The 27,731-nt window shown below is 44.5% G+C and overlaps 1 protein-coding gene across 2 annotated transcripts in view; it reads right to left on the reverse strand.

Moving 5' to 3' along the window:
- slc12a2 (solute carrier family 12 member 2) overlaps nucleotides 1-10,905 on the reverse strand; it is a 44,989-nt gene extending 34,084 nt beyond the window's left edge. For both annotated transcript variants that reach the window (XM_069169084.1, XM_069169083.1), the window contains exon 1: nucleotides 10,000-10,905. In XM_069169084.1, coding sequence (XP_069025185.1) covers nucleotides 10,000-10,551 — 552 coding nt within the window. In that variant the 5' untranslated portion in view covers nucleotides 10,552-10,905. The remainder of the gene's footprint in view (nucleotides 1-9,999) is intronic.
- Nucleotides 10,906-27,731: the final 16,826 nt, after the last annotated feature.

The following is a 27,731-nucleotide window of genomic DNA, read 5'->3' on the forward strand; positions in this document are numbered from 1 at the left end:
AAAGTGTTCGTAGCTTCCAGGTCTGAAAAATGGTTCCGATGCAGAAGTATCTTAAGCTGCAATACCCCCGAGTGCCACTAGAGGTTGGCTCCAAAATGTCTCCAGCACTTATCTCGGTGGTTCTCGGTTCACAATCCAACGGGGACGTCAATGATGGTTGCTGATTGGCTGAAAATGTGTTTCCATGAAAGTTATGTATATATAATTGCTGAAAACAGCTGTGACTGTTTAATCTTACAGTTTAATTATTATTTTGAGATATTTAATCTGTCAAACAGCTGTTCACTGGGACAGACCGTCTTAGTGATGTCATGATGATGTCATTATGAAACAGTGAATGAAGGAACAACCGGGGACAACCAGAGAAAACCAGGGACAATCAGCCAGGGACAGCCGAGGACAACAACAGGAAGTGAAAAAGTTTAGCAGGTTTAATACTGATCATCGGGTTGCTGGTTCCATCCCCACCTCCTCATGTCATCATGTCCAAGTGTCCTCATGTCCAAGTGGGGGGGGCAACACACTGAGCTGAGAACTGTTCCTGATGCCAGCTGTGCACTGTGTCTGTGTGTGTGTGTGCGCGTGCGCGTGTGTGTGTAGATCATTTATCTGTGAAGTTAAAATCTGTGTTAAATGACCAGTAGTTCCTCCCCCAGAGATCTGATTGGTCAACTGAACATCTGGAACAAATCATCATGACATCACACCCTGCTCCTCACTAGAAATATCACCACCTCCTCAATGGGAACATAGAATTAGAATAGAGTTTCATATAATATGTAATAAAATGTAGTTTCTACTTGTTATAGTTCTATTAAATGACCCATTTGGTGAAGTCGGGCCTCTTTTGGTCCTTTTTGGTCGCTCCGAGCACCCGTACCGTAACACCACGGATAGTCACGCACTTACAATCCTAGCGGCGGCTAGCTGGACCGGTTTGGTTTGAACACACGACATGGTGCTAAAATGTTAAAAACATGAGTCCATGGATATCTTTTGTTCATCAGATATCTTTGTTCCAACCAGACTGAGATGGCTGATCAGTTTAGTATTCCTATGTTCTGTATTTATTCAGTTGGAGACTAGAAATCCTCTGTGTTGCTAAGTGGTTGCTAAGGGGTTGGACTACTTCCTGGAGTAGTAAACATTGCATACGTTACATAAGAGTCTACTGATGTGACTGTTTTGACCGTTTATTTAGTTGGTAGCTTGTTGTATAATCTCAGTATGACACTGGAGGGTGCTTCAATGGGATGATTGACACTTCTGACAGTCAGCTGCTTCTCATGGTTTCACTAGTTTTCATGGAAATATCAGCTCTCATTAAGTTTTCATTGCAGTCAGCTTCCACTTTTTAACTTTTAGTCGGATTACAGTTGAGAAAAGCAGCAGATGAGTGACATGAACATCTGAACCAGGTGGGTTTGAACATGTTTCATGTAGAAACAGTGGATTTTTGGTTGTTGTTGGATGTCTGACTTGCTGCTGCAGCATCAATGATCCGAATCAGTGCAGCAGTAGAATCAGAGTGTTCATGGGAAGCAGGAGGTCGGAGACGCAGCAGGACGCCTGAAACACCGAGAAAAGGAAGAACTACATCACACACTGGCGGTCAGACTGCAGACAGCAGTGCAGACGACAGGAGGAGTTCCTGAACATTTTCTACATAAAGCTGAGCTCTGCGCCATGGATGCCCTGGACATGTCCAGTTAGAAACCTTTAAGCTGACTAACAGCAGCAGTTCTGAAGTGTCTCCGAGAATGAAAAGCAGCCTCCTGTTTGTGTCGGAGCAGCTGGACCTGGCAGCTTCGTCTCAACTGGCTCCACAGCCTGGAAAATATGACATCACTGCAGGCAGCTGGTTTCACTGGCATTTACAAAGTTGTACCCAGACAACAGAGTTAGTTGTACCAAGTTAGTTGTACTGAGCAGAGAACGGAGCTGTTTGTGGAGGATTTCTGAATTAAACTGCTGGTCTGCGGGAGGTCTGGACCGTCATGTGGTCCTCTGAGTGTTTAAAGCATTCATTAATGTGAGTGTTCTGTTCAGTCCATGTTAGATTACACTGTGGGGTGTTCTGCTGATGGCGTCTCAGATGTCCCGCCATTGTGTGTAAAAACCTCCCAGCCCTCTCTGCATTGTTCTGTCACAAACTCTCCCACAGAGGGACTCCCTGCTAATGTAACCGGACCGGACCGGTTCTGTTTGCAGGTGTGTTGGGTTACTATCCGAGCCGAGTGTGAAAGAGGTGTAGAGTGAGCTGCCGGCACACAGAGAGGAGCTTTGTTCTCAGTGAGGTAGAGGGGCGGGAGGGCGGCGGCAGGAAGGGGCCAGTCACAAGACAGGACCGGACTCCTCCCATCAGTCAGAGGGAGGGGTAGGAGGGGGCAGGTTTACAGGCTGTCATCACTGTGACCACAAATAATGATAAACTATAGTTTAATTATAAAAAGAATAACTTCACAAACTGTGGTGAACAAACAGTCAAAAGACTCATGAAAACGTTAAATACATTGATGTTGAATCCACTCAGGCTGGTTCTTCGACTTCACATGAATTCAATCAAACTTCTAACATTCAGGTGTTTAACCCACAGACTACTGGATATAAAATTATATAAAACCACAGACTGGATATAAAAGTGTTCGTAGCTTCCAGGTCTGAAAAATGGTTCCGATGCAGAAGTGTCTTCAGCTGCAATACCACCGAGTGCCACTAGAGGTCGGCTCCAAAAAGCCTCCGGCTCCATAGACTCCCATTCAACTTCTCTCATCAAATCCAAAGTGAATAAAATGTGTCCATCAGTTATCTCGGTGTTGTTAGCTAAAGTCACTCCTTCTTATTAGTTTTCTGGAGGTCCATCTGAAAATAATCCCTCATTCATTAGAAAAGAAGATTCAAAAAGACCTGTTTTTGAGGGCGTGTCTGTTTGATTGACAGGCCTATGGTGCAGTCAGGTTACAGCTAGCGGTGGGCGGGACGTAGTATTGTCAGGTTTCCAATCAGATCGGTCAGATCCACCGCTGGCTCCTCCCCCAGCTCATCCAAATATGGTCACTTCCTGCTCCAAAACGCTCCGAACTAGTAAAGATGGTGACGGACAGAATCTGAACTGGAGGGTTCATAACGTTCATAAACCAACGATGACATCACTGATGGTTGATATATGTTCATGTATTAATGCAGGCTGTGGAACAATAACAGCAGAACTCCCTCTGCATCATATTTAACATGGATACTGAGATATGGGAACATGCATCACTTTAAGATATAGTTATAACATGCAGCATTAATTATGCTCTTTTCAATGAAACTCATTGGACCTCAAGTTCAATGAGTTTCATGAACTCTTCCACCCTGAGTCATCAGGTTAAATCCACATTATCAAACATCTGGTGTAAATATATTAAAGTGATCCCTACAATATTGTTGAAATATTGATGTGAAGCTATTATACCAGAAATATTTTGATATTTCATTTTCTCTCATCAGTCTGCAGGTCACATGATGCTAACAGAGAGTCACAACCTGACTGCTGGAGAATCATGGAGACTCTCTGATGTCCAACTCTTTACATCTGAATCATGGAGACTCTCTGATGTCCAACTCTTGGAGGTTCCAGCTCCGTTAACTTTCCACCACATTTTTCTGTGTTTAGACGTCAGATCACCACCAGGAACCACTTCAGTACAATTAGATGCAAATGAAGCAGATTGTACACACACACACACACACACACACACACATACACACACACACACACACACACACACACACACACACACACACGACAGCTTGTAAACATTCTTCCATGAAGCTGACCACAGTCTGACAGGAAGTGGATTTCATCTGCATCCTTCTGAAACGGAGGAGGGAGGGGGGTTCACGAGACTGCCCTCCAAACATCTCTGCCCTGTCCATCAAACCTGAGTGTCCTCGGGTCAAGTTGAGTTATTATTATTATTAATATTATCATTATCATCATCATTATTAATACCATTATTATGTAACAAAGATATCTGATGAACAAAGATATCCATGGACTCGTGTTTTCAAACCAAACCGGTCCAGCTAGCCGGCGCTAGGATTGTAAGTGCGTGACCATCCGTGGTGTTACGGTACGGGTGCTCGGAGTGACCAAAAAAGGACCAAAAGAGACCCGACTTCACCAAATGGGTCATTTAATAGAACTATAACAAGTAGAAACTACATTATATTACATATTATATGAAACTCCATTCTAATTCTATATTCCCATTTAGGAGGTGGAGTGATATTTCTAGTGATGAGCAGGGTGTGATGTCATGATGATTTGTTCCGAATGTTCAGTTGACCAATCAGATCTCTGGGAGCGGAGCTACAGGTTGTACAGTCGTTGTTATGTTCAGGGCTCGCATGGTTTCACATTTTAAATATCCAGTAAAACAGGAATATCGTTTTTACTGAAATCTGTTTCTTGTCCAACATTCAGATGTGTTTAACCAGCTGTTACCTCTTGTACACAGTCACACACAGACACACTTAATGTCCACTGATCAGAGGCAGTCTCAGGGTTTAACACGGTCGGACCCACTGACAGCAGCCACACCACGTCTGTTGGAGCCCTCTGCAGGGATGTGTGTGTGTGTGTGTGTGTGTGTGTGTGTGTGTGTGTGTGTGTGTGTGTGTGTGTGTGCATCATGTGAGAAACTGAAGTCTCCATTCAGGCCTCATACTGTGACTGAGGCCCTGAGTGGGACATGTGCTGTGAGAAGTGCTGAGGTCGGCAGAGTGTGAGCGGACAGTCAATATGCGTGCAGAGCTGTAGGCGACAGGAAGTGGACCATGAAGGTCGTTTGTGGTGTTTCTCCAAGAAGGGATATTTGTGTAACCCAAATTATTTTTCCATTAATTTGAAGAAGCCTCTGCAGCTTGTCAGTCATAAAATTAAGTAGTAATAAACGTTGAGTGATGTTTGACCACAACGTTCCAGCTGGTGCAGCGAAACAACAGAATGGATCAGCAGAAGGGACGTGTTTATTACTGAATTATTAAAAACAACCAAACTGTACATACCCATCAAACATTCAACCATTAAAGATCATTAGACGGACTTTATCCAGCAGCTCCTCTCTACCACAGACCGTTTCTCTCTCAGACATCCCTGATCCACCGGGTTGATCTGGACCTCCTGGTTCCAGACCCACTCTGACCCTCCAGACCCGTGTCGGCGCTGTGAGTCTGACTGGGTGTGGATCGAGTTACAAACACAGACTAAATATGTTCTTCACATTAGCTTTCATTCATTTCTCAGCGATGGTCCAACTGGTACAGTGAGGTGCATCCCAGAATGCCTTTCTGCTGGCCTCAGGCCATCAGCCAACCAATATTGTTCAAAGCTGGCATGTCTGATTGAGTCAATACAGCACAGTGTTTGCAAATTGGAGTTCATGTAACAGGATGATCTGTTCTCCATCTGAAGCTCTGACACCATTTACAACTACATTTACAGATTTTAATGTGTCAGAGCAGCTGCTCACATTAGTCCCTTTATTACATTACTCAAACAAAAATCCACTATCAGTCAAGCTGTATTGATCAGTAAGAAACAGACATGGTTTTAACTACAACCCGTTTCCTAAACAGTAGTGACGCTGTATAAAATGTAAATAAAAACTGAATGTGATGATTTGTAAATCTCAAACTCTTTTAATTTAAAATAGACCAAAAACAACATATCAGATGTTGAAACTGAACTTTTTTTGCATTAAAAACGGACAATTCTGTAGTGGAAATCACTGCATGGGCTCAGGAACACTTCTGAAAACCATCGTCAGTGAACACAGTTCATCGCTGCATCCACAAATGAACATTAAAACTCTCCAAAGAAGAAACTAGATGATCAGAAACACCGCCGCCTTCTCTGGACCGAGATCATTGAAGATGGACTGAGGTGAAGTGGAAAACTGTCCTGAGGTCTGATGGATCACAATCTGAGATTCTGTTTGGAAATCATGGACGCTGCATCCTCCAGGTTAAAGAGGAGAGGGACCATCCAGCTTGAATCAGCTCTCAGTTCAAAATCCAGCATCTGTGATGGTACAGGGATGCATTGGTGCACATGGCATTGAAAGCATTTGGAGCATCGTGAAATGAGAAAATACAACAAAGGAGACCCTGAACTGTTGAACAGCTGAAACCCTAGAATGAATCCTAGAATGGGACAACACTTGACTTTCTAAACTCCAGCAACCAGTCTCCTCAGTTCCCAAACGTTTACAGGGTGTCATTAAAAGAATTCAACTTTAGTTTTGCTTCCATCAAATTCAAAATGAGCAAGTTTTTCATAAAACAAGAAATATTTTAAATATGTCTTTATGTCTGATGTCTCCAGAGGACAAATCAGATCTCCTCCTCTTAGTAACAGCCTGGAATGAACTTACTGGCAGCAAATACACACAAACATTCATCACCAGGTTGGAGAGTTTACCAGCTTTAAACAGGTTTTCAACCCCCAGAGGCAACGAAGGCAAAAGACACCAAAGTTCCTTATAGTTCACTTCCTGCTTCAGTTAAACATGAAAGTCTGGAAGGTCGACTCATTTATAACTTTGATGATCCCAATGGTCAGTAGAAGAGCTCAGAGATCACAGAGAGAGGAAACAGAATCAGCCGGAGGGTCACATGGGTCAGAAATAAATCAGCCCGGCCCGAACATCAGCTGACGGCAGCATTATCAGAGAACGCGTAGACAGTTCTCATCGCTGAAAAGCCCAACGCTGAATCAGGTCGCTTTAAACATCTGTCCATGTTTCAACATGAAGGAGTACATCGTCAGAACCAGGGCTGGTACTGGACTCTGGTTCTTCTGTGGCACCAGCATGCTTTTATTTTGAAATGCAGAATGTTTGTTCCATCTACAGAGAATTTTAATCTCAGCTGTGTAACCTATGGTGGTCACCTGGATGTAACTTCGGTTCTATGAGGAAGGATACTGATGTAAAGTTATAGCGGTTGTCTGAACACTGGATTCAGTCCAGTATTTAGAACCAGTACACCAGCCAGCACCGACACACAGTGGGCCAACATGTTTGAACTGACCGCACACACATCGAGAAAGAAACCGTCATTAAACCCACCGACTGCAGCAACAACCAAGAGAAACATTCTTTCACCAAATATCAGATAATAAGGATTTCCAGGTGTGTCAGGAGTTACAGTGCTTATATAACTATTAACTGTATAATGCTCATATAACAATATTATAATAATATAGTAACTGTGGATGTGTGCTAGTGCCCCTGGTACCTCGTGTTGTACACCCTCTTTAATTACTGTACAAGTCAGGGTCTCAGGAGGGGGCGGGGGGGCAGAGCTACACGGCTATTTCTGACACCAGTCTCCGAGTGACGCAAGGAAGCCAGGTCCTGTGTGTGTGTGTGTGTGTGTGTGTGTGTGTGTGTGCGCGCGCGCTACAACAGCTGTAAGGTCATCAGCTACAACTGTTTGCTGAGACAAAGGGACTCCCTCTGTTTTTAAAGGCCACAGCAGCAGCAGCCCAGGGCGTCCTGCACTTCCTGTTTCTGTGTACAACTTGTACAGTCAAAACAGGAGGAATATGTGTGTGTGTGTGTGTGTGTGTGTGTGTGTGTGTGTGTGTGGGTGGGTGGGGGGGGGGGGGCGTACAGAGGGTTCATTGTGTGTTGTTTTACATATATTTACACTCTCTGACCCTCTAACCTGCATGAAAAGATTCTTTTTGATTTTATAAACTCATAAAAAGGAATTGTTAATGAGTTATATGATGGTCCAGGTACCTGGATGATGGATGATGGTCCAGGTACCTGGATGATGGATGATGGTCCGGGTACCTGGATGATGGATGATGGTCCGGGTACCTGGATGATGGTCCGGTCTCTCTTCACACCACCTCTCTAACAACACTCAGGCTGACATCAATATTTAAGCGCTGCCTTCATGCTCTGCTGCTCCGGACACAATAAATGTGTCCTGTCACCGTTTCCTGTTGGCTCATCGATACGGACCTGCAACACACACTGCTGTGGGTCCGTCTCATTTAGGTCCAGAGGAGGACAGGGACACTGTCCTGTCTATTCCTGCTGCTCAGGTGCCCTGACACCCGCTCCCCCCATCAGGTATGTACAGGTGGAGCTCACCATCACTGTCCCCTACAGACGTTACAAACTCCCAACAGGACCATGAAGGCATCATTGATCGCTGCAGAAAACATCCATAAGCAGCAGTCGATCCGTCCGGTGGAGTTTCCACTAAGAGGAAGAGCGCCTCACTAATGTACACGGTCCACATCCAATGACCTTCAAACGGCCCGAAACGACCTTCAAACAGCTCCAACACATCCAGAGTGCAGCAGGCTGAATGTCAGCGAGTTCATTAACTCTGCCGTCTGTCACTGCATCGCAGCAGCAGTAATTCAGTGGTGGTGAAACGCGGCGGATACTGCAGCAGATATTAGACATTATGACCCGGTATGTGACCCAGTATGTGACCCGGTACACTCACTCTAGGACACAATAGGAGCCCTCTTCAAGCTACACAACCTTGAGACAACACAACACTCACTTTTCAACACAAGCTACTCTGAACTTGATCATCAGCTTGTGTGTGTGTGTGTGCGCGTGTGTGTGTGTGCATGTGTGTATATGCATGTGTGCGTATATGTATGTGTGTGTGTGGGGGGGGTCTCTCTCATGTACTGACTGGACAAAGACACAGACTGGGTGACCTACAGCGCCGGGCCTCAAGAGGAGCCGATGGTTCAATATCAAGAGTCTGAACCTGATTTTATGGTGCAAAAAATGCAGTTCATATATCAGATGATTTATATACAGACATCAACCAACTAAACACTAAACTTTAACTGGGAGCTCATAGTTAAAAACCCAAACAGAACATTTCTAATTCACCCCGAGCATGTTGTTCTGTATCATGTTCTGTAAAACAAAGGTTTGAGGCCAACATACACAACAATAGGAAGAAATAAATAAACAAACAAATAAATAAATGAATAAACATCCGGCCATTAAACCGTCTGATCAACAGCTTCTAGTAGAAAACCTGCTGGAACAAAATGCATTTGGTTTATATTATAACTGAATGTGTTGGTGAAACACGGTTAACATCCTCCGCCACAGAGGAAAGGAAGAAACAGCTGTTGATGCTAATGGTGGCTACGCTATTTACTGAGGGTACATGATGTCCTCGTTTTTACTTTGTTCTACTAAAAAGTTAAATAAACAGGCTATAACGTAAACTATCCCCTGATTGGTGCATCCAGTCTGACTGAAGAGAACACACGACTGGACAGGAAAGGAAGTGAACACACACGCACACGCCTTGACAGGAAAGTAAGTGAACATGCACACCACTGGACAGAAAAGGAAGTGAACACACATGACTGGACAATTAGACAGGAAGTGAACATACAATTAGACAGGAAGTGAACACACACGACTGGACAGGAAGTAAACACACACGACTGGACAGGAAGTGAGTCTTTAACATCAGAGACCAGGGAGACTGTGGTACCTTCACCAGAACCAGCTTTCATCAGAACCATCACAACACATGCGGTAATCTCTACCATGACATTAAAGATGGCAGACATGTGGACATGGTGGACGACCAGAGGACAGACACGGTCACTTCAGTCATCTCTGTTAACTTTATTAGGTTGTGGTTCTTAATGTAAAAGACGTAACGGAGAAACTACAAACACCGTCTGCCTCTTCGGTTTAATAAGTTAATGAAACACAAACAGGACTCACATCCAACCAGAACGTGTGTGTCTCTGCACATACATGACCAGATGTGACACGAGGAGGTCTGTGTTACCTGAACAGCAGCTGAGGATGGAGTCACCAGGATGTAGTGATGTGATGTTAGTGTGTAGTACTGTGATGTAGTGTGTAGTACTGTGATGTAGTGTGTAGTGCTGTATATCGGGAGGGGAGGGGAGGGGAGGGGGTGATGATGTCCTACCTTGTCCAGCTCGTCGTGCAGCTCTGACAGGGTGGGTCTGATGAGCTTCTCCCCGAGCGGCGCCGCCGTCTGCCGATAGAAGTCGATGTTTGGCACCGCGTCGATGGTGTTGTGTCCGAAGGTCCGCAGGTAGTAGGTGTTGGTGTGGGTGTCGTAGTGATAGTGGTGCTGGCCTCCTGTGGACGACTGCAGGCTGGTCTCGCTCATCACCGTGTCCCCGTTCTGCAGCCCGTCCGCCGGTGCCGCCTCCGGGGAGGCCGGGCTGCCCGCTGCGCTCGGATCCGCAAAGTTCACCACCCGAAACCGGCCTTTGGCTTCCTCTCCGCCGATCCCCGAGTCGGTACCGGGACCCTCTGGCACGGTGCCGGAGGCGTCGGAGCACGGGGACTTGTCCTCGGTGTGGCCCGCAGCCTCAGCTACCAGATCCACCTGGAAGCGGCTCTGGCTCGGTGTCGGACCGGGCGGCCTCTGCCCCGCATCTGGAGCGAGAAAATCACTCTCCGCCGCGGCGCCGTCCGCCGGTGCGGAGGGCGCGGAGGACGGTGCTGACATGGCAGAAAGAGCACCGAGGAACGTGGAGTCTTAACGGTAGAAACAGAAGGAACCGGAGGTGCCGGGGAGTCGCGCCCTTGACAAACTCCTGGCGGAGTGAAGAACCGGGACCAACACGCTGCTCCGGAGGATAGCTTAGCTTCGGCGGAACGTGCGGCGACAGGCGGGGAACTTTCTCCTCCTCCGCGGCAGTAAATCCAGACTTCCCTCGGTTCTGTTACCTGGGTCGGAGCCTCAGGACTGGGTTCGGTCCACTGTTGGTGTTCGGGGCGGGATGCTGGTGTCGACCTTGCCGCAGCTCCTCCTAGACTCCCGGAGCTGCTCCTGCTGCTGTTATACACACTGCAGACGGCATCACTGGAGGGGGGCGGGAGGTGGAGAGAGAGGGGGGGGGGGCGCCCGCTGCAGGGGATCTCGCGAGATCTCAGCGATCACGTTTCATCGGGAAGGAAATGTCGCGAGAGGACATCACAATACCTAAACAGTAGGCGTGACGTGATACGGTTCCTATGAGGGGAGGGGGGAAGAGGGAGAGAGGAGGAGGCGAAACTGCACTAACAGGCCTGCAACACACACACACACACACACACACACACACACACACACGTGTCTCTCTACAGTTGTGAGAACATTCATTGACTCTATTCTCTATAAGAGATGAAAAACATCAACAATTCCAGCAGTCATAGATCTGAGAGTTACACACTTATGAAAACATGTCACAGATATAACATGTGATCAAAGATATAACATGTAACATATAACGTGATCAAAGATATAACATGTCACAGATATAACATGTGATCACAGCGACCCTGAAGGAGACAAGTGGTGGTTGTCTGTCTCCTCCATCCTCCAGGCAGCAGCAGGGACGAGGAGGGACAGAGGACAGGACAGCGTCTAAAGAATCAATTGAACCTGAACCAGAATTTGTAGGACTCCTGTGGTGGAAACAGGATGGTTCGATGGAGACGATTGATGGAGGCGTTTTATGGAGACGGTTCGATGGAGGCGGTTCGATGGAGGCGGTTCGATGGAGACGGTTCATGGAGACGGTTCGATGAAGACGGTTCGATGGAGGCATTTTATGGAGACGGTTTGATGGAGGCGTTTTATGGAGATGGTTCGATGGAGACGGTTCAATGGAGGCGGTTCGATGGAGACGGTTCGATGGAGGCGGTTCGATGGAGACGGTTCGATGGAGACGGTTCGATGGAGACGGTTCGATGGAGGCGGTTCGATGGAGACGATTCATGGAGACGATTTGATGGAGACGATTTGATGGAGACGGTTTGATGGAGACGGTTCGATGAAGACGGTTCGATGGAGGCAGTTCAATGGAGGCGGTTCAATGGAGGCGTTTTATGGAGATGGTTCGATGGAGACGGTTCGATGGAGACGGTTCGATGGAGACGTTTTATGGAGACGGTTTGATGGAGACGGTTTGATGGAGACGGTTCGATGAAGACGGTTCGATGGAGGCGGTTCGATGGAGGCGGTTCGATGGAGATGTTTTATGGAGACGGTTTGATGGAGACGGTTTGATGGAGACGGTTTGATGGAGACGGTTCGATGAAGACAGTTCGATGGAGGCGGTTCGATGGAGACGGTTCGATGGAGGCGGTTCGATGGAGGCGGTTCGATGGAGACGTTTTATGGAGACGGTTCGATGGAGACGGTTCGATGGAGACGGTTCGATGGAGGCGGTTCGATGGAGGCGGTTCGATGGAGGCGGTTCGATGGAGATGTTTTATGGAGACGGTTCGATGGAGGCGGTTCGATGGAGGCGGTTCGATGGAGGCGGTTCGATGGAGACGATTCATGGAGACGATTTGATGGAGACGATTTGATGGAGACGGTTTGATGGAGACGGTTCGATGAAGACGGTTCGATGGAGGCAGTTCAATGGAGGCGGTTCAATGGAGGCGGTTCGATGGAGACGTTTTATGGAGACGGTTTGATGGAGACGGTTTGATGGAGACGGTTCGATGGAGGCGGTTCGATGGAGGCGGTTCGATGGAGACGTTTTATGGAGACGGTTTGATGGAGACGGTTTGATGGAGACGGTTCGATGAAGACGGTTCGATGGAGGCGGTTCGATGGAGGCGGTTCGATGAAGACGGTTTGATGGAGACGGTTCGATGAAGACGGTTTGATGGAGACGGTTCGATGAAGACGGTTCGATGGAGGCAGTTCAATGGAGGCGGTTCAATGGAGGCGTTTTATGGAGATGGTTCGATGGAGACGGTTCGATGGAGACGGTTCGATGGAGACGTTTTATGGAGACGGTTTGATGGAGACGGTTTGATGGAGACGGTTCGATGAAGACGGTTCGATGGAGGCGGTTCGATGGAGGCGGTTCGATGGAGATGTTTTATGGAGACGGTTTGATGGAGACGGTTTGATGGAGACGGTTTGATGGAGACGGTTCGATGAAGACAGTTCGATGGAGGCGGTTCGATGGAGACGGTTCGATGGAGGCGGTTCGATGGAGGCGGTTCGATGGAGACGTTTTATGGAGACGGTTCGATGGAGACGGTTCGATGGAGACGGTTCGATGGAGGCGGTTCGATGGAGGCGGTTCGATGGAGGCGGTTCGATGGAGATGTTTTATGGAGACGGTTCGATGGAGGCGGTTCGATGGAGGCGGTTCGATGGAGGCGGTTCGATGGAGACGATTCATGGAGACGATTTGATGGAGACGATTTGATGGAGACGGTTTGATGGAGACGGTTCGATGAAGACGGTTCGATGGAGGCAGTTCAATGGAGGCGGTTCAATGGAGGCGGTTCGATGGAGACGTTTTATGGAGACGGTTTGATGGAGACGGTTTGATGGAGACGGTTTGATGGAGACGGTTCGATGGAGGCGGTTCGATGGAGGCGGTTCGATGGAGACGTTTTATGGAGACGGTTTGATGGAGACGGTTTGATGGAGACGGTTCGATGAAGACGGTTCGATGGAGGCGGTTCGATGGAGGCGGTTCGATGAAGACGGTTTGATGGAGACGGTTCGATGAAGACGGTTCGATGGAGGCGGTTCGATGGAGGCGGTTCGATGGAGGCGGTTCGATGGAGGCGGTTCGATGGAGATGTTTTATGGAGACGGTTCGATGGAGGCGGTTCGATGGAGGCGGTTCGATGGAGGCGGTTCGATGGAGACGATTCATGGAGACGATTTGATGGAGACGATTTGATGGAGACGGTTTGATGGAGACGGTTCGATGAAGACGGTTCGATGGAGGCAGTTCAATGGAGGCGGTTCAATGGAGGCGTTTTATGGAGATGGTTCGATGGAGACGGTTCGATGGAGACGGTTCGATGGAGACGTTTTATGGAGACGGTTTGATGGAGACGGTTTGATGGAGACGGTTCGATGAAGACGGTTCGATGGAGGCGGTTCGATGGAGGCGGTTCGATGAAGACGGTTCGATGGAGGCGGTTCGATGGAGGCGGTTCGATGGAGGCGGTTCGATGGAGATGTTTTATGGAGACGGTTTGATGGAGACGGTTTGATGGAGACGGTTCGATGAAGACAGTTCGATGGAGGCGGTTCGATGGAGACGGTTCGATGGAGGCGGTTCGATGGAGGCGGTTCGATGGAGACGTTTTATGGAGACGGTTTGATGGAGACGGTTCGATGAAGACGGTTCGATGGAGGCGGTTCGATGGAGGCGGTTCGATGAAGACGGTTTGATGGAGACGGTTCGATGAAGACGGTTCGATGGAGGCGGTTCGATGGAGGCGGTTCGATGGAGGCGGTTCGATGGAGATGTTTTATGGAGACGGTTCGATGGAGGCGGTTCGATGGAGGCGGTTCGATGGAGGCGGTTCGATGGAGATGTTTTATGGAGACGGTTCGATGGAGGCGGTTCGATGGAGGCGGTTCGATGGAGGCGGTTTGATGGAGACGTTTCATGGAGACGTTTCATGGAGATGTTCGATGGAGATGGTTGATGGAGACGATCTGGACGAGTTCTGTTTCCTTCACGAGATCTTCTTCCTGACGACGTCTTCTTCAGTCTCTCTTTGTTGTGGGTGTCGACTGGCTCATTGTTTACTGGGTTGTTCCTTTGTTTGTCCTCTGCTGGACACATGCTGATTAATCTTCAAGCTGATCTTTAATTTAACTTTATAAATATTTGTCCTGTTTGTGTGAATCCTGTTTATTAGAAGCAGTTATGATGTTTAACTGAAATAAAGAAACTACACTTCTACACTTCTACTCTTCTTCTTCTTCCCCCGCTGCATCACGTCAGTGTTATTCATGTAAATAACAGGTTTGTTTGTGTGCCGACAAGAATCTCTTCTCAGAGGGAGTCGCTGATGTTTCTGTTGCTGGAGGAAGTGGAGGTCTAATTAACATGAAATTACCAACAGTCCATTGGAGGAGGACAGGGACACACCACGACCTTTGACCTCACGTCTGTCTCACCAACACAAACCTCTGGGACAGAAACCAGCACGTCATATCTGTGCAGCAGTGAAAGTTAAATAATATGGATTATATATATATATATATATACATACACTCTGCGGCCACTTTATTAGGTACACCTCGCTAGTACCGATTGGACCCCTTTTGCCTTCAGAACTGCCTTAATTCTTAATTCTTGGTGTCACAGATTCAACAAGCTGCTGGAAACATTCCTCAGAGATTTCGGTCCATATTCACATGATAGCATCACGCAGTTGCTGCAGATTTGTCGGCTGCACATCTGTGATGCGAATCTCCCGTTCCACCACATCCCAAAGCTTCTATTGGACGGAGATGTGGTGACTGTGGAGGCCGTTGGAGTCCAGTGAACTCATCGTCATGTTCCAGAAACCAGTTTGAGATGATTTGAGCTTCGTGACGTGGTGTGTTATCCTGCTGAAAGCAGCCATCAGAAGACGGTCCACTGTGGTCATAAAGGGACGGACACGGTCAGCAGCAATACTCAGGTAGGCTGTGGTGTTTAAATGATGCTCAGTTAGTACTAAGAAAATATCCCCCCCCCCTCCACCACACCACCACCACCACCACCACCAGCCTTAACCGCTGATACGAAGCAGGATGGATCCATGCTTTCATGTTGTTGATGCCAAATTCTGACCCGACCATCTGAATGTTGCATCTTCGCCCAGAGAACTGCGGCTCACTGGATATTTTCTCTTTGTCGGACCGTTCTCTGTAAACCTAGAGATGGTTGTGGGTGAAAATCACAGTAGATCAGCAGTTTGTGAAATACAGCAGGTCGTCTTCACCGTGTCTACATGCCTCAATGCATTGAGCTGCTGCCATGTGATTGGCTAATTAGATATTTGCATTAACGTGCAGTTGAACAGGTGTGCCTAATAAAGTGACCGGTGAGTATATATACACAAGTAGATATTAAACAGAAGACGGAGCCTTGAAGAACTCACACGTGTCCCACCAATAATATTAATAATATAATAATATTAATGAACCCAAATAAGCAGTTTGTGTGGCGTAAACAGGGTTGTAACTGGAACTCCTTCCACATAGCTGCAGACTGTTGAATCCTCCTGAGAGCTAATTACTGTTTCATGACTTTAATTGGAGCCGGCTGAGATCCAAACATCAGCAGTTTCAGGTCCAAATGATTCAGATGTTGGAAAAGAGCACTTTCAATCATTTTATTGAAAATGGAAAGTTCAATATGAAGGTGTAAATTTTAAAGGGGACTTCTTTCAGAGTGACACTTTTCAAGGTCTGTTGAGAAACACAGAAACACTAGTGAGTAAGATGCTGTGGCGTGTGAGCTGCTCCTCTGGTTCCGGTCCAGGTCAGTACAGGAGAACTCTTCATCACCGGTCCACCTCCGGACCTCAGCATTCATCACAGCCCACTCTTTTTCTGATAGACACAACTCTGCAACAAGAAGCATACAGGTATGCTGCATTCATCAATTACAATTTGATTGTAACTCAGGAGGTGATGTCACTGATTGGACCTCCTGCACATTAAGACGGGTGAGTTTCGTTACAGGATGATCTGAAGCTTTCTCTCCGTGCTTCCTCAAAAACAGGAACAGACGCAACAACATGCAGAAGCTGTGGAGGTTAAGTTTATCCGTCTGTGATTGGCTGATCCACTGCATTCATCTGCAGTTTTACCTGAAAAACTAAATAAGCTGTAAACACACTGTAATTAAACTGTAAACACCCTGTAAAGACACTGTAAATGAACTGTAAATAAACTGCAAATAAACTGTAAACACACTATAAAAACACTGTAAACACACTGTTTTTTTACACTGTAAAAAAAAACAATAAAACACACTTTAAATAAACTGTAAACACATAGTAAATACACTGTAAATGAACTGTAAACACAGTAAATAAACTGTAAACACACAATAAATGCACTGTAAATAAACTGTAAACACACTGTAAATAAACTGGAAACACACTATAAAAACATTGTAAACACAGTAAATACACTGTAAAAACAGTAAAACACTTTAAATAAACTGTAAACACAGTAAATACACTGTAAATAAACTGTAAACACAGTAAATAAACTATAAATAAACTGTAAACACATGGTAAATGCATTGTAAATAAACTGTAAACACACTGTAAACACGTGAAATACACTGTAAATAAACTGTAAACATACTGTAAATAAACTGTAAGTACGCTGTAAATAAACTGTAAACACACTTTAAATAAACTATAAACACACTGAAAACATACTGTAAATAAACTGTAAGTACACTGTAAATAAACTAAACATACTGTAAATATACTATAAATAAACTGTAAATGGTAAATAAACTGTAAATAAACTGTAAACACACAGTAAACACACTGTAAACTGCCTGATCTGCTCTGAGAGCAGCTGTGGTAGAAATACGACCTGAACACTGGAGAACTTTTATTAGATAAAGTTTATCTAAATATAGGAGAATGGACTTAACAGAACAGCATGACTTAGGGGAATGTTGGCCTGAATGTAACACACACACACACATACACACACACACACACACACACACACACACACACACACACACACACACTGGTCTCCTGGTTGTAATCCAGTTATGTGTCTCTGTTCATGAGGTCAGTCTTGTGAATTCACTCTAACTCTGCTCTGTGAAACCAAACAGTTCAGATGATAATATTATAGTAATAATATGATAATGAAATAGTACATCACTGGAAACTGGACTTTAAACACATTTGCTCCGCTTTGAAGGGCACACACACACACACACACACACACACACACACACACACACACACACACACACAGAGTTTTTGTTGAATTTTTTTTGTATCTTTCCTCTCTGGAGCAGAGGGCTGAGGATGTTCAGATAACTGTAAAAAAAGTTTGTTTCCTGTTCATCTCATCATCACAACACTCACTGTATCTAGTCACATGACCAGACAGGTGTATGATGGAGTCACATGACCACATGAGACCAGAAACAGAAGAGAGTATTTATTAATGGTGTGTTTATTAACCATGTGTTTATTAAAGATGAGTTAGTTAACAATGTGTTTGTTAACGATGTCTTTATTATCGATGTCTTTATTAATTATGTGTTTATTATGATGTGTTTATTAAGGATGTGTTTATTAATGATGTGTTTATTATCGATGTGTTTATTAATGATGTGTTTATTATCGATGTGTTTATTAACGGTGTGTTGTTAATGATGTGTTTGAACAACGACTGTAGGAGTCAGAAAGTCCTTATAGTGTGTGTGTGTGTGTGTGTGTGTGTGTGTGTGTGTGTGTGTGTGCTTCTATATTCATATATACTTATTATACTAATATTTGTGTACTTCCACATTTATATATACTTATGATACTAATATATGTGTACTTTTATATTCAGATATACTTATCAGTAGGAGACATTTATTCATTTCTGGTTTCTGTTCATGGAGTTTGATGGTAAGAATAAAAATACAGAATATGCAGCATTTGAAACATCATGTGTTTATTAATGTTCAAGTATCAGTCATGGATCTTTCTATGGTTAAATGATACTATAGATGTGAGCAGGAAGTAGGCGGAGCCAGGATCTAAAATGACCAAAAGTAACAGATTAAAGAGATAAGTTTGTCTAATAGTCATAAAAGTGTGTATGATGTCACAATATAAAAACTCATGACAGACATGCTGAACAATCAGTTATTAAATGACATCAGACACATTGTCCACCTGTGAAGTTAAAATCATAAACAACCAATCAGTGTTCACCCGAAGCTGTTGTCATTTATAATACAGCCACGCGCACCTGTTTGCCCCGCCCACTTTCACTCCTCTATACCTCCACCTGGAGACAAATACTGCTGCAGGTGAGTTATAAAGACACACTGTGACCAGGAGGAAAATAAATCTTATAAATGATTGAGTTTCAGCTCACAGAGCTCTTCATGGGTCCCTGGAGATTCTTTGATTTGAGTTTCAGCTCAGATCTTCTCTTCATGCAGACACATAGAAAGTTCTCTAAAATGTTCATGAATAGAAAAACATGAACTACTAGACTTGTTAGGAGCCTGGATGTTCTCCTGAGGAACATCACAGCTGATCAGCTCTCTGACCTTCTTCTGCTTCATCACGTGTCAGCCTGATGAGGAGGAGGTCACACTTTAAATACTTTACACATATATTAAAGGAACACAAAATATTTAGAGGTAACGCTGAACATACTGTGAGAGAACCCAAAAGTCATTTTTTTAAAGAACTTGTCTCTGTGACCCTTTGGGGTTTCTTTATTTCACAGTGTATTTTTAAAATGAATAATGTGACAAGGAGACTGTAAAAAAAAGTTCTTTTGAATTATTTCTCTGGACTTTCTACTGTCTGTTGTTCTATGTTTGCTCTGGACCCAATTAAATGCTCCTGCAGGATTATTTTCTCCTTCATGGTGATCTGACTTCCTCCCAGAGGGAGTGTTGACTGCTGACTGGAAACTGGCTGCAGCTGAGTAGTTGGGTGTCCATGTGTTGTCCGTTGCCCCCCCCCCCCCCTCCTCCCAACACACACACACACACACACACACACACACACACACACACACACACACACACACACACACATTGCTCTGTGAGCTCGGTTCATTGTAAAATGAGAACACCCCCCCCCAGGTTATTTCTGCTGTTGCCAGGTCGGACTCCACAGGTCTGCAGATGGACCCCTGCTGTGTCACCCACACCAGCCTGAGACACTTCAACACTCACAGGGTCCCTTCACACACACCTGTAGATCATCACACACACTCTGTTTAAAACAAGGTTCACACGCTTCAACACCGACATGAGAGCTGAAAACACGCTAAAATGATAATCTGAGTAATAAAACGAGAATCCAAGGAGAGGAAACCAATCCGAGTTCATTCAGCTGTAAGAGGTTGCTTCAGTTATTCTGGAAACATGTATGAAACTGTTGCTGCCTGTAGGACTGCAGGTTGTACAACCTCAAATCCCAAAAATTAGGGAGGCTGTGTAAAATGTAAATAAAAACAAAATGCAATAATTGGCAAATACCATAAACCAATATTTTATTGCAGATAGACCAAAGACAACATATCAAATGTTGAAACTGAGAAATTTGATTGTTTTATAAAAATATGTGATCATTTTGAATTTGATGGCAGCAACACGTCTCTATAAAGTTGGAACAGGTTCATGTTCACCACTGAGCTGCATCACCTCTTCTTTTAACAACACTCTGTAAATGTTTGGGAACTGACGAGACCAGTTTCTGGAGTTTTGAAAGTGAAATGTGGTCCCATTCTTGCCTGATATAAGATTTCAGGTATAATAGTTAATGGTCTCCTTTGTTGTATTTTTCATTTCATGATGCTCCAGATGTTTTCAATGATTGACAGGTCTGGACTGCAGGAGGCCAGTTTATCAGCGGACTCTTCTACGATGGACCCATGCTGTTGGAATATGTGCAGAATGTGGTTGGATGTTGTTCTGCTGAATGAAAAGATCTTCACTGGAGGAGACCAGTCGCTGGAGTTTTCGAAGTGAAATGTTGTCCCATTCTTGTCTGATATGGAATTTGTGGACGCAGCGATGAACTGTGTTCACAGACGATGGTTTTCACAAGTGTTCCTGAGCCCATGCAGTGATTTCCACTCCAGAATAGTGTGTGCTTTTAATGCAGTGCTGCCTGAGGGCCGAAGATCACCACCATCCAATATTGGTTTCCATCCTTGTCCCTTGTGTTCAGAGATTTCTCCAGATTCTCTGAATCTTTTAATGATATTATGAACCGTAGATGATGAACTCCACTAATTCTTTGTAGTTTTACGTTGAGGAACATTATTATTAGATTGTTGCACTATTTTCTCTTTTCTCTTTCACAAGTGGTGAACCTCTCCCCATCTTCACTGCTGAGAGACTCTGCCTCTCTGAAATCATCTTTTTATACCAAATCATGTTACTGTTCTGTTGCCATGGTAACCTGATTAGTTGTCAGATGTTTCACGAGGTGTTTTTTTCTTATCTTTACGCAACTTTTCCAGTCTTTTGTTGACTCTGTCCCAACTTTTTAGAGATGTGTTGCGGCCATCAAATTCAAAATGAACAGATATTTTTCATAAAACAATTAAAATGTCTCAGTTTCAACATTTGATATGTTGTCTTTGCTCTATATGCAATTTAATGAGTTTACATGATTTATAAATCATCACATTCTGTTTTTATTTACATTGTACACAGCGTCACAACTTTTTCAGAAACAGGGTTGTCCATCATTCAAACACATAAATGAAGAACTTCTACCTCGAAGTGACCTGATGGAACCAAACAGTTAGAACAATGACTCCAACTTTGTGTGTCTGCAGTGGTTGTGTGTCTGTAGTGGTTGTGTGTCTCCAGCCTGCTGTATATAAATGGATTTTACAGGTGAGCCTGTGATGACGTGTTGAACTCATGTTAAATAAAGGAAGTCTTCAGTACATCTCTTCAGGTGGGTGGAGGAGGAGTGTTGTAGTTCCCAGCTGAGTTGTGTCACATGGTGGTGTGGTGCAGTTTATGTATCATCAGTGTTTCGTTTGTTTTGACCATATTTGTGGCCTTTCAGTTAACAGGGTACGGTGACTTTCACTGAGGACGACCTCACTTCCTGCCAACATCTAAACCTTCAGAGGGAGGAGTCACAGCTCTGTCACATTCATGTTTGGGTTAATCTGTGTGAGGGTGTGGTGGTAGTGGAGAGCTGTGTAGGTGAGGAAGGTCATGCAGGATGGAGGTCAAAGGTCATGAAGGTGAGCTGATGAGGAGACTGGCAGAGAATCTGGAGAAATCTCTGAACACAAGGGACAAGGCTGAAAACCAATATTGGATGGTGGTGATCTTCGGGCCCTCAGGCAGCACTGGATTAAAAACAGACACTATTCTGGAGTGGAAATCACTGCATGGGCTCAGGAACACTTGTGAAAACCATCGTCTGTGAACACAGTTCATCGCTGCGTCCACAAATGCAGGTTAAAACTCTCCAAAGAAGAAACCAGATAGAAACATGATCAGAAACACCGCCGCCTTCTCTGGACCTGAGATCATTGAAGATGGACTGAGGTGAAGTGGAAAACTGTCCTGAGGTCTGATGGATCACAATCTGAGATTCTGTTTGGAAATCATGGACACTGCGTCCTCCAGGTTAAAGAGGAGACGGACCATCCAGCTTGTTATCAGTGCTCAGTTAAAAAGCCAGCATCTGTGATGGTACAGGGATGCATTAGTGCACATGGCATGGGTAGCTTGAACATCTGGAAGGAAGCATTAATGCTGAATGATATATTCAGGTTTTGGAGCAACATATGCTGCCATCCAGACAACGTCTCTTTCAGGGAAGGTCTTGTTTATTTCAGCAGAACAACGTCCAACCACATTCTGCACGTATTCCAACAGCATGGCTCCGTAGTAGAAGAGTCCGCTGATAAACTGGCCTCCTGCAGTCCAGACCTGTCAATCATTGAAAACATCTGGAGCATCGTGACATGAAAAATACAACTAAGGAGACCCTGAACTGTTTAGCAGGTGAAATCCTATATCAGGCAAGAATGGGACAACATTTCACTTTCAAAACTCCAGAAACTGCTCTCCTCAGTTCCCAGACGTTTACAGAGTGTTGTTAAAAGAAGAGACGATGCAACACAGTGGTGAACATGAACCTGTCCCAACTTTATAGAAACGTGTTGCTGCCATCAAATTCAAAATGAGAAAATACATTTTTCATAAAACAATAAAATTTCTCAGTCTTAACATTTGATATGTTGTCTTTGGTCTATCGGCAATAAAATTTTGGTTTATGGGATTTGCCAATTATTGCATTTTGTTTTTATTTACATTTTACACAGCATCACTACTGTACTGTTGTATTCAAAATGATTCACAGCACCTCGTTCTGAGACTGAAGTCCAAACTCCAAACTCTGACTCCAAAAAAATAAATATATTTCACTGTTACAACCTTCATGATAAAAACAAATCCCACAGCGCGTTGAACGTATTGAGCTGTGAGCGTTAACTCTCACTGTGTGCTGATACACTGCAAACACAAAACAAGAGGGTTACCATCACAAACAGCATGCAGGTGGAAATATTTTTAATGACACACTCTGACAATGCGGTGGACTGTAGTAGTGGACTGAAGTAACACATTTACAAACATATACTTTTTAAATATATCAACTACATGCACACTGACATCACAATCATTGGTCATCTGCAGTCTTTGTGTTCAACATGATCTGATGATTTAAGGTCATAAAGATCAGACTCCTTCCTCTGATATTACAGTGTAAACAGTAATATAAAGATCAGACTCCTCCCTCTGATATTACAGTGTAAACAGTGATTTCCCTGACTGGGACTGAGACCTCTGGTGGTTCCTAACAGTGACCTGACAGAGAAAGTGCAGTATGTGGAGAAGAGTTGAGTTTCAGGGAGGACAGAAACTTCAGCCTCAGGTGTCACTCCGACCTCTCACAGCAGTGTCACACTGTTAGCACGTAGCTGAGCCTCACAGGGCGGCGGCTTACATTCCCACAATCCCCTGCTGCACCACGCTGAGGTCGCTGAGCCATGAAACTCCTTCAGAGAGTTTAGAGAGGAAGCAGGGACACAGTCTGAACTGGAACAAGATAATCTGATGGAAACAGACTGGATGTTAATTAAACAGGTTGATTTGATAACCTTTAATTAAAACTGAGGGCTCCATCGTCCTGATGTAATCAGCCGGTGTCTCTGTCTGATGTGGGACTCATCAGGGAAAAGAAGACCTCTCCAGAGTCCAGACCCCGTTAAAGATGACCGTTTGCCCGCTGTCGTTGGGCACGACGAGGAACTGCAGTCCTTCAGCTTCTGTGAGGTTTCTGACAGAAACTCTTCAGGTGACTGACTGGATGGTCTCAGACCATCTTCCAGGTGATGTGAGGCTGGCTTGGTTACACGCTGTCTGTGGTTGTGAGGCCGGTTGGATGTCCAGCAGAGCTGTTGTCCAGGAAGTGAATGTTAATTTCACCACCATAAGATAAATCTGATTTGTAAGAATTAACTGAGCAGTAACTGAGAGGTGACCAAGCTGCAACCAGCGGGGAGCTGCTGGTTTAAAGCCCAGAGTCTCGTAGTTCAGCTGCCTGCATCTTGTATCTTTGATGCCAGAAGATGAAGCAGGGAGAAAGCAGTCTGACTGACAATCAGAGGACAGTACTCTGGGAATGCCAGTCGAACCACACAAACCCCGTAATGTACCTCTTTCTGAGGCCTAATTTCTAAATAGTTATGGATGTATTTTCAGCCAAAGCTCTGATCAGGAAGAGTGAATCTAGCAAATGAAGCTATTATGTCTTTGTTGACTGTATATTTCCTCTCAAGTTGAATGGAGTTCTATGGAGAAAAAGGAGCAGAGTCTATTCTGACGGAAGAAGATCATCAGTCAAAATAGAGAAGATCCACCGGGCAGGAAGTCAGAGATCAGAATCAGAGTTCTGGTCAGTTTTATGAATTAAACACCCTGATGCAGACTCCTGATCATATCTCATCACAACATCGGTGTCTTTGTCCACAGTCTTCCCAGTCCAACAAGAAGTGCATTCCCCTCCTGCTTCACACACTGTATGTGAGATAGTTACAAAAATAATTAGGAGTATGAACAATTATTTAATCAGTAAAACAAACAAGTTGTATCAGTTTAGTCTGTTGGCTCCATCACAAAGTAATAAATAACAAGATACCCAAAACGGACAAAAAGGAAAAGAAACATTTGACGAGTAAAAAAACAAAAAACCCCACAATACAACAGCAACACTAACGCAATGTGACGGACTAGTGCCTTGTGGAAAGATTATCCCCCTCTAAATACAGGTTACACTAAATACAGGTTATACTCTCCCCCTCTAAATACATGTTACACTCCCCCCTCTGAATACAGGTTACACTAAATAAGGGTTACACTCTCCCCCTCTAAATACAGGTTACACTCTCCCCCTCTAAACATAGGTTATACTCTCCTCCTCTAAATAGAGGTTACACTACATACAGGTTACATTCTCCCCCTCCAAATACAGGTTGCACTCTCCCCCTCTAAATACAGGTTATACTCTCCTCCACTAAATACAGGTTACACTCTCCCCCTCGAAATACAGGTTACACTAAATACAGGTTATACTCTTCCCCTCCAAATACAGGTTACACTCTCCCCCTCTAAATACAGGTTACACTAAATACAGGTTATACTCTTCCCCTCCAAATACAGGTTACACTCTCCCCCTCGAAATACAGGTTACACTAAATACAGGTTATACTCTCCCATTCTAACTGCATGAATCTCTGCATGCACATCAGTAACATGCATACGTTTCCACAGTAGCCAGATAGGCCAGTGGGGAATAAAATTATATTGAAAATTGCATCTGTCAGGATTCCTGTCTGCTCCTGCTGTTTGCTCCTCTGTTTTGTCCCCAATCACCTCTCCTCATGTTTTCTGTCTTTCCCCTGTCTGTTTGTTATTGTGTCCCTATGTGTTCTGTGTCCTTCTCTCCCTGCCTCCTGTCACTTCCCATGGCCACACCCCTCACCGGTCTCAGCAGCTGCTACCACTCTCCCCAATCACCACCTGAAGGTGGCTGATTCCACTGATCACCTCACCAGACTATATCTGCCCTGGCCCTGCAGTCATCGGGTGTCGGTCCATACTGCGAGTTCCTGCTAGTCACTGGAAGTCACGGCCAATCATACCAGTCCGTCTGTTTGTTCCTGTTCCTGCTCCTGTTTCTGCTCTCATTCTGCAATCCGGTCAGTGCTCTCAGTAAGCGCTCTCAGTAAGCGCTCTCAGTCTGAACTATCAGTCAGTGCTCCCCATCTTGTCTGATCTCGGAAGCTAAGCAGGGTTGGGCCTGGTTAGTACTAAATGGACGAAAGGACGGTAAACGGATTAAAGGACCGTAAAAATGGACTAAAGGACGGTAAACAGATTAAAGGACCGTAAAAACGGATTAAAGGACCGTAAAAATGGATTAAAGGACGGTAAACAGACTAAAGGACCGTAAAAACGGACTAAAGGACCGTAAAAATGGATTAAAGGACCGTAAAAATGGACTAAAGGACGGTAAACAGATTAAAGGACCGTAAAAACGGATTAAAGGACCGTAAACGGATTAAAGGACCGTAAAAATGGACTAAAGGACGGTAAGCAGATTAAAGGACCGTAAAAACGGATTAAAGGACCGTAAAAACGGATTAAAGGACGGTAAACAGACTAAAGGACGGTAAACAGACCAAAGGACCGTAAAAACGGACTAAAGGACCGTAAAAACGGATTAAAGGACCGTAAACGGATTAAAGGACCGTAAAAATGGACTAAAGCGCTATTACTATTTTGGATGATCAAACATGTCAGAATCACTTTTACAATACAAAGTTAATGGTAAAAAAAAAGTCCTGTACTGAATTAATACCTCTTTCATGAGATCTATTTATGTGAAGGGCCAAAATAAATGTTGGGTGAAATTGCATTTCATGAAAATATGACATATTTTACAGAAAATTTACATTTTAAATCTACAGACATACAAAAAGACTGAAAACATGGTGTTTCCTCAACAGTACTGTTATATACATATATGTACTTCCAATTTCTATATTTCTAATTTTATATTCTATCCAACAGATTTCATTTCTGTTGTGTTGTTTCTTTTCAGTTTCATTGTAGCCTTATCGAAGACGATGAAGAATTCTGATATTCGCTGTTAAAAAAACGTTTTCTTTTCATTGTTCTTTAAATTTGTATTCATTCCGAAAGTACCAGGATGTTCTTCTACATCCGGTCATATTCTACAGTCTGCAGGTCAGCGTGATACTCTGGATGTTCTGACCCACAATCCTCTGCAGCAGAAGATACATCACATCGACTGAGGTGCAGAGACAGTAGGTGGCGCTGAGGCTCCGCCCACAAAAGGAAGAGGAGGAGGAGGAGGAAGAAGAGGAGGAAGAAGAAGAAGCGCACTAATTCCAAATCACATCTTTTTTCTTTTTACTTCAAATGTCACGCTACGTCCCGTCACGGTTACGACCAAGAGGGTCAAAGTTCAAGATGCATGTTTATAATGAAGTAGTATGTCCCAGTTGTACACATACTACATGCAACAGTAGATACTTTGTAAGAATTGCTGTAGTATAGTATAGTACTGAAAGTTAAAAGAAATAGTCTGAGATTCAGAACGCAGTGAGAGTCTCATTGATAAACATAACATTATTGATCACAGCTGTGGCTGCAGTGGAAGGTTTCCTGACGGGCTGCAGTGGAAAGTTTCCTGCAGAGCGTCTCCTCGTCTCCTCTGAGCTGCTTGTTGTCAGCTGACACTCAGCAGCATTTCTCCTTCAGCTGGACCAATTCGATCAGAGCTGCACTTTACATCAGTGTAAACATTATGGATGGAAACACTCATCTCTGAACAGTCAAATGTCCTGAAGGCATGTTCCATCCCAGCAGACACACACACACACACACACACTGAACACACACACAGAACACACACACAGCTGTGTCCTGTTTATGGTTCTGTACCTGTCTGGTGTTGTCCTGAAAGCATCCTGAGACGTCACACATGTCGTGTTAACATGAACACTAAAGTCGGTGGAAGACAAATTTGTTGTGGTTGAAGGTTCAAATGCCAGCTGTCCTCTGATCCACTGTTCAGGCAGAA

This window comes from Embiotoca jacksoni, unplaced genomic scaffold (genome assembly GCF_022577435.1).
Source record: "Embiotoca jacksoni isolate LCO1_2020_lvr unplaced genomic scaffold, fEmbJac1.0.p SCAF_42, whole genome shotgun sequence".
Classification (NCBI taxonomy): domain Eukaryota; kingdom Metazoa; phylum Chordata; class Actinopteri; family Embiotocidae; genus Embiotoca; species Embiotoca jacksoni.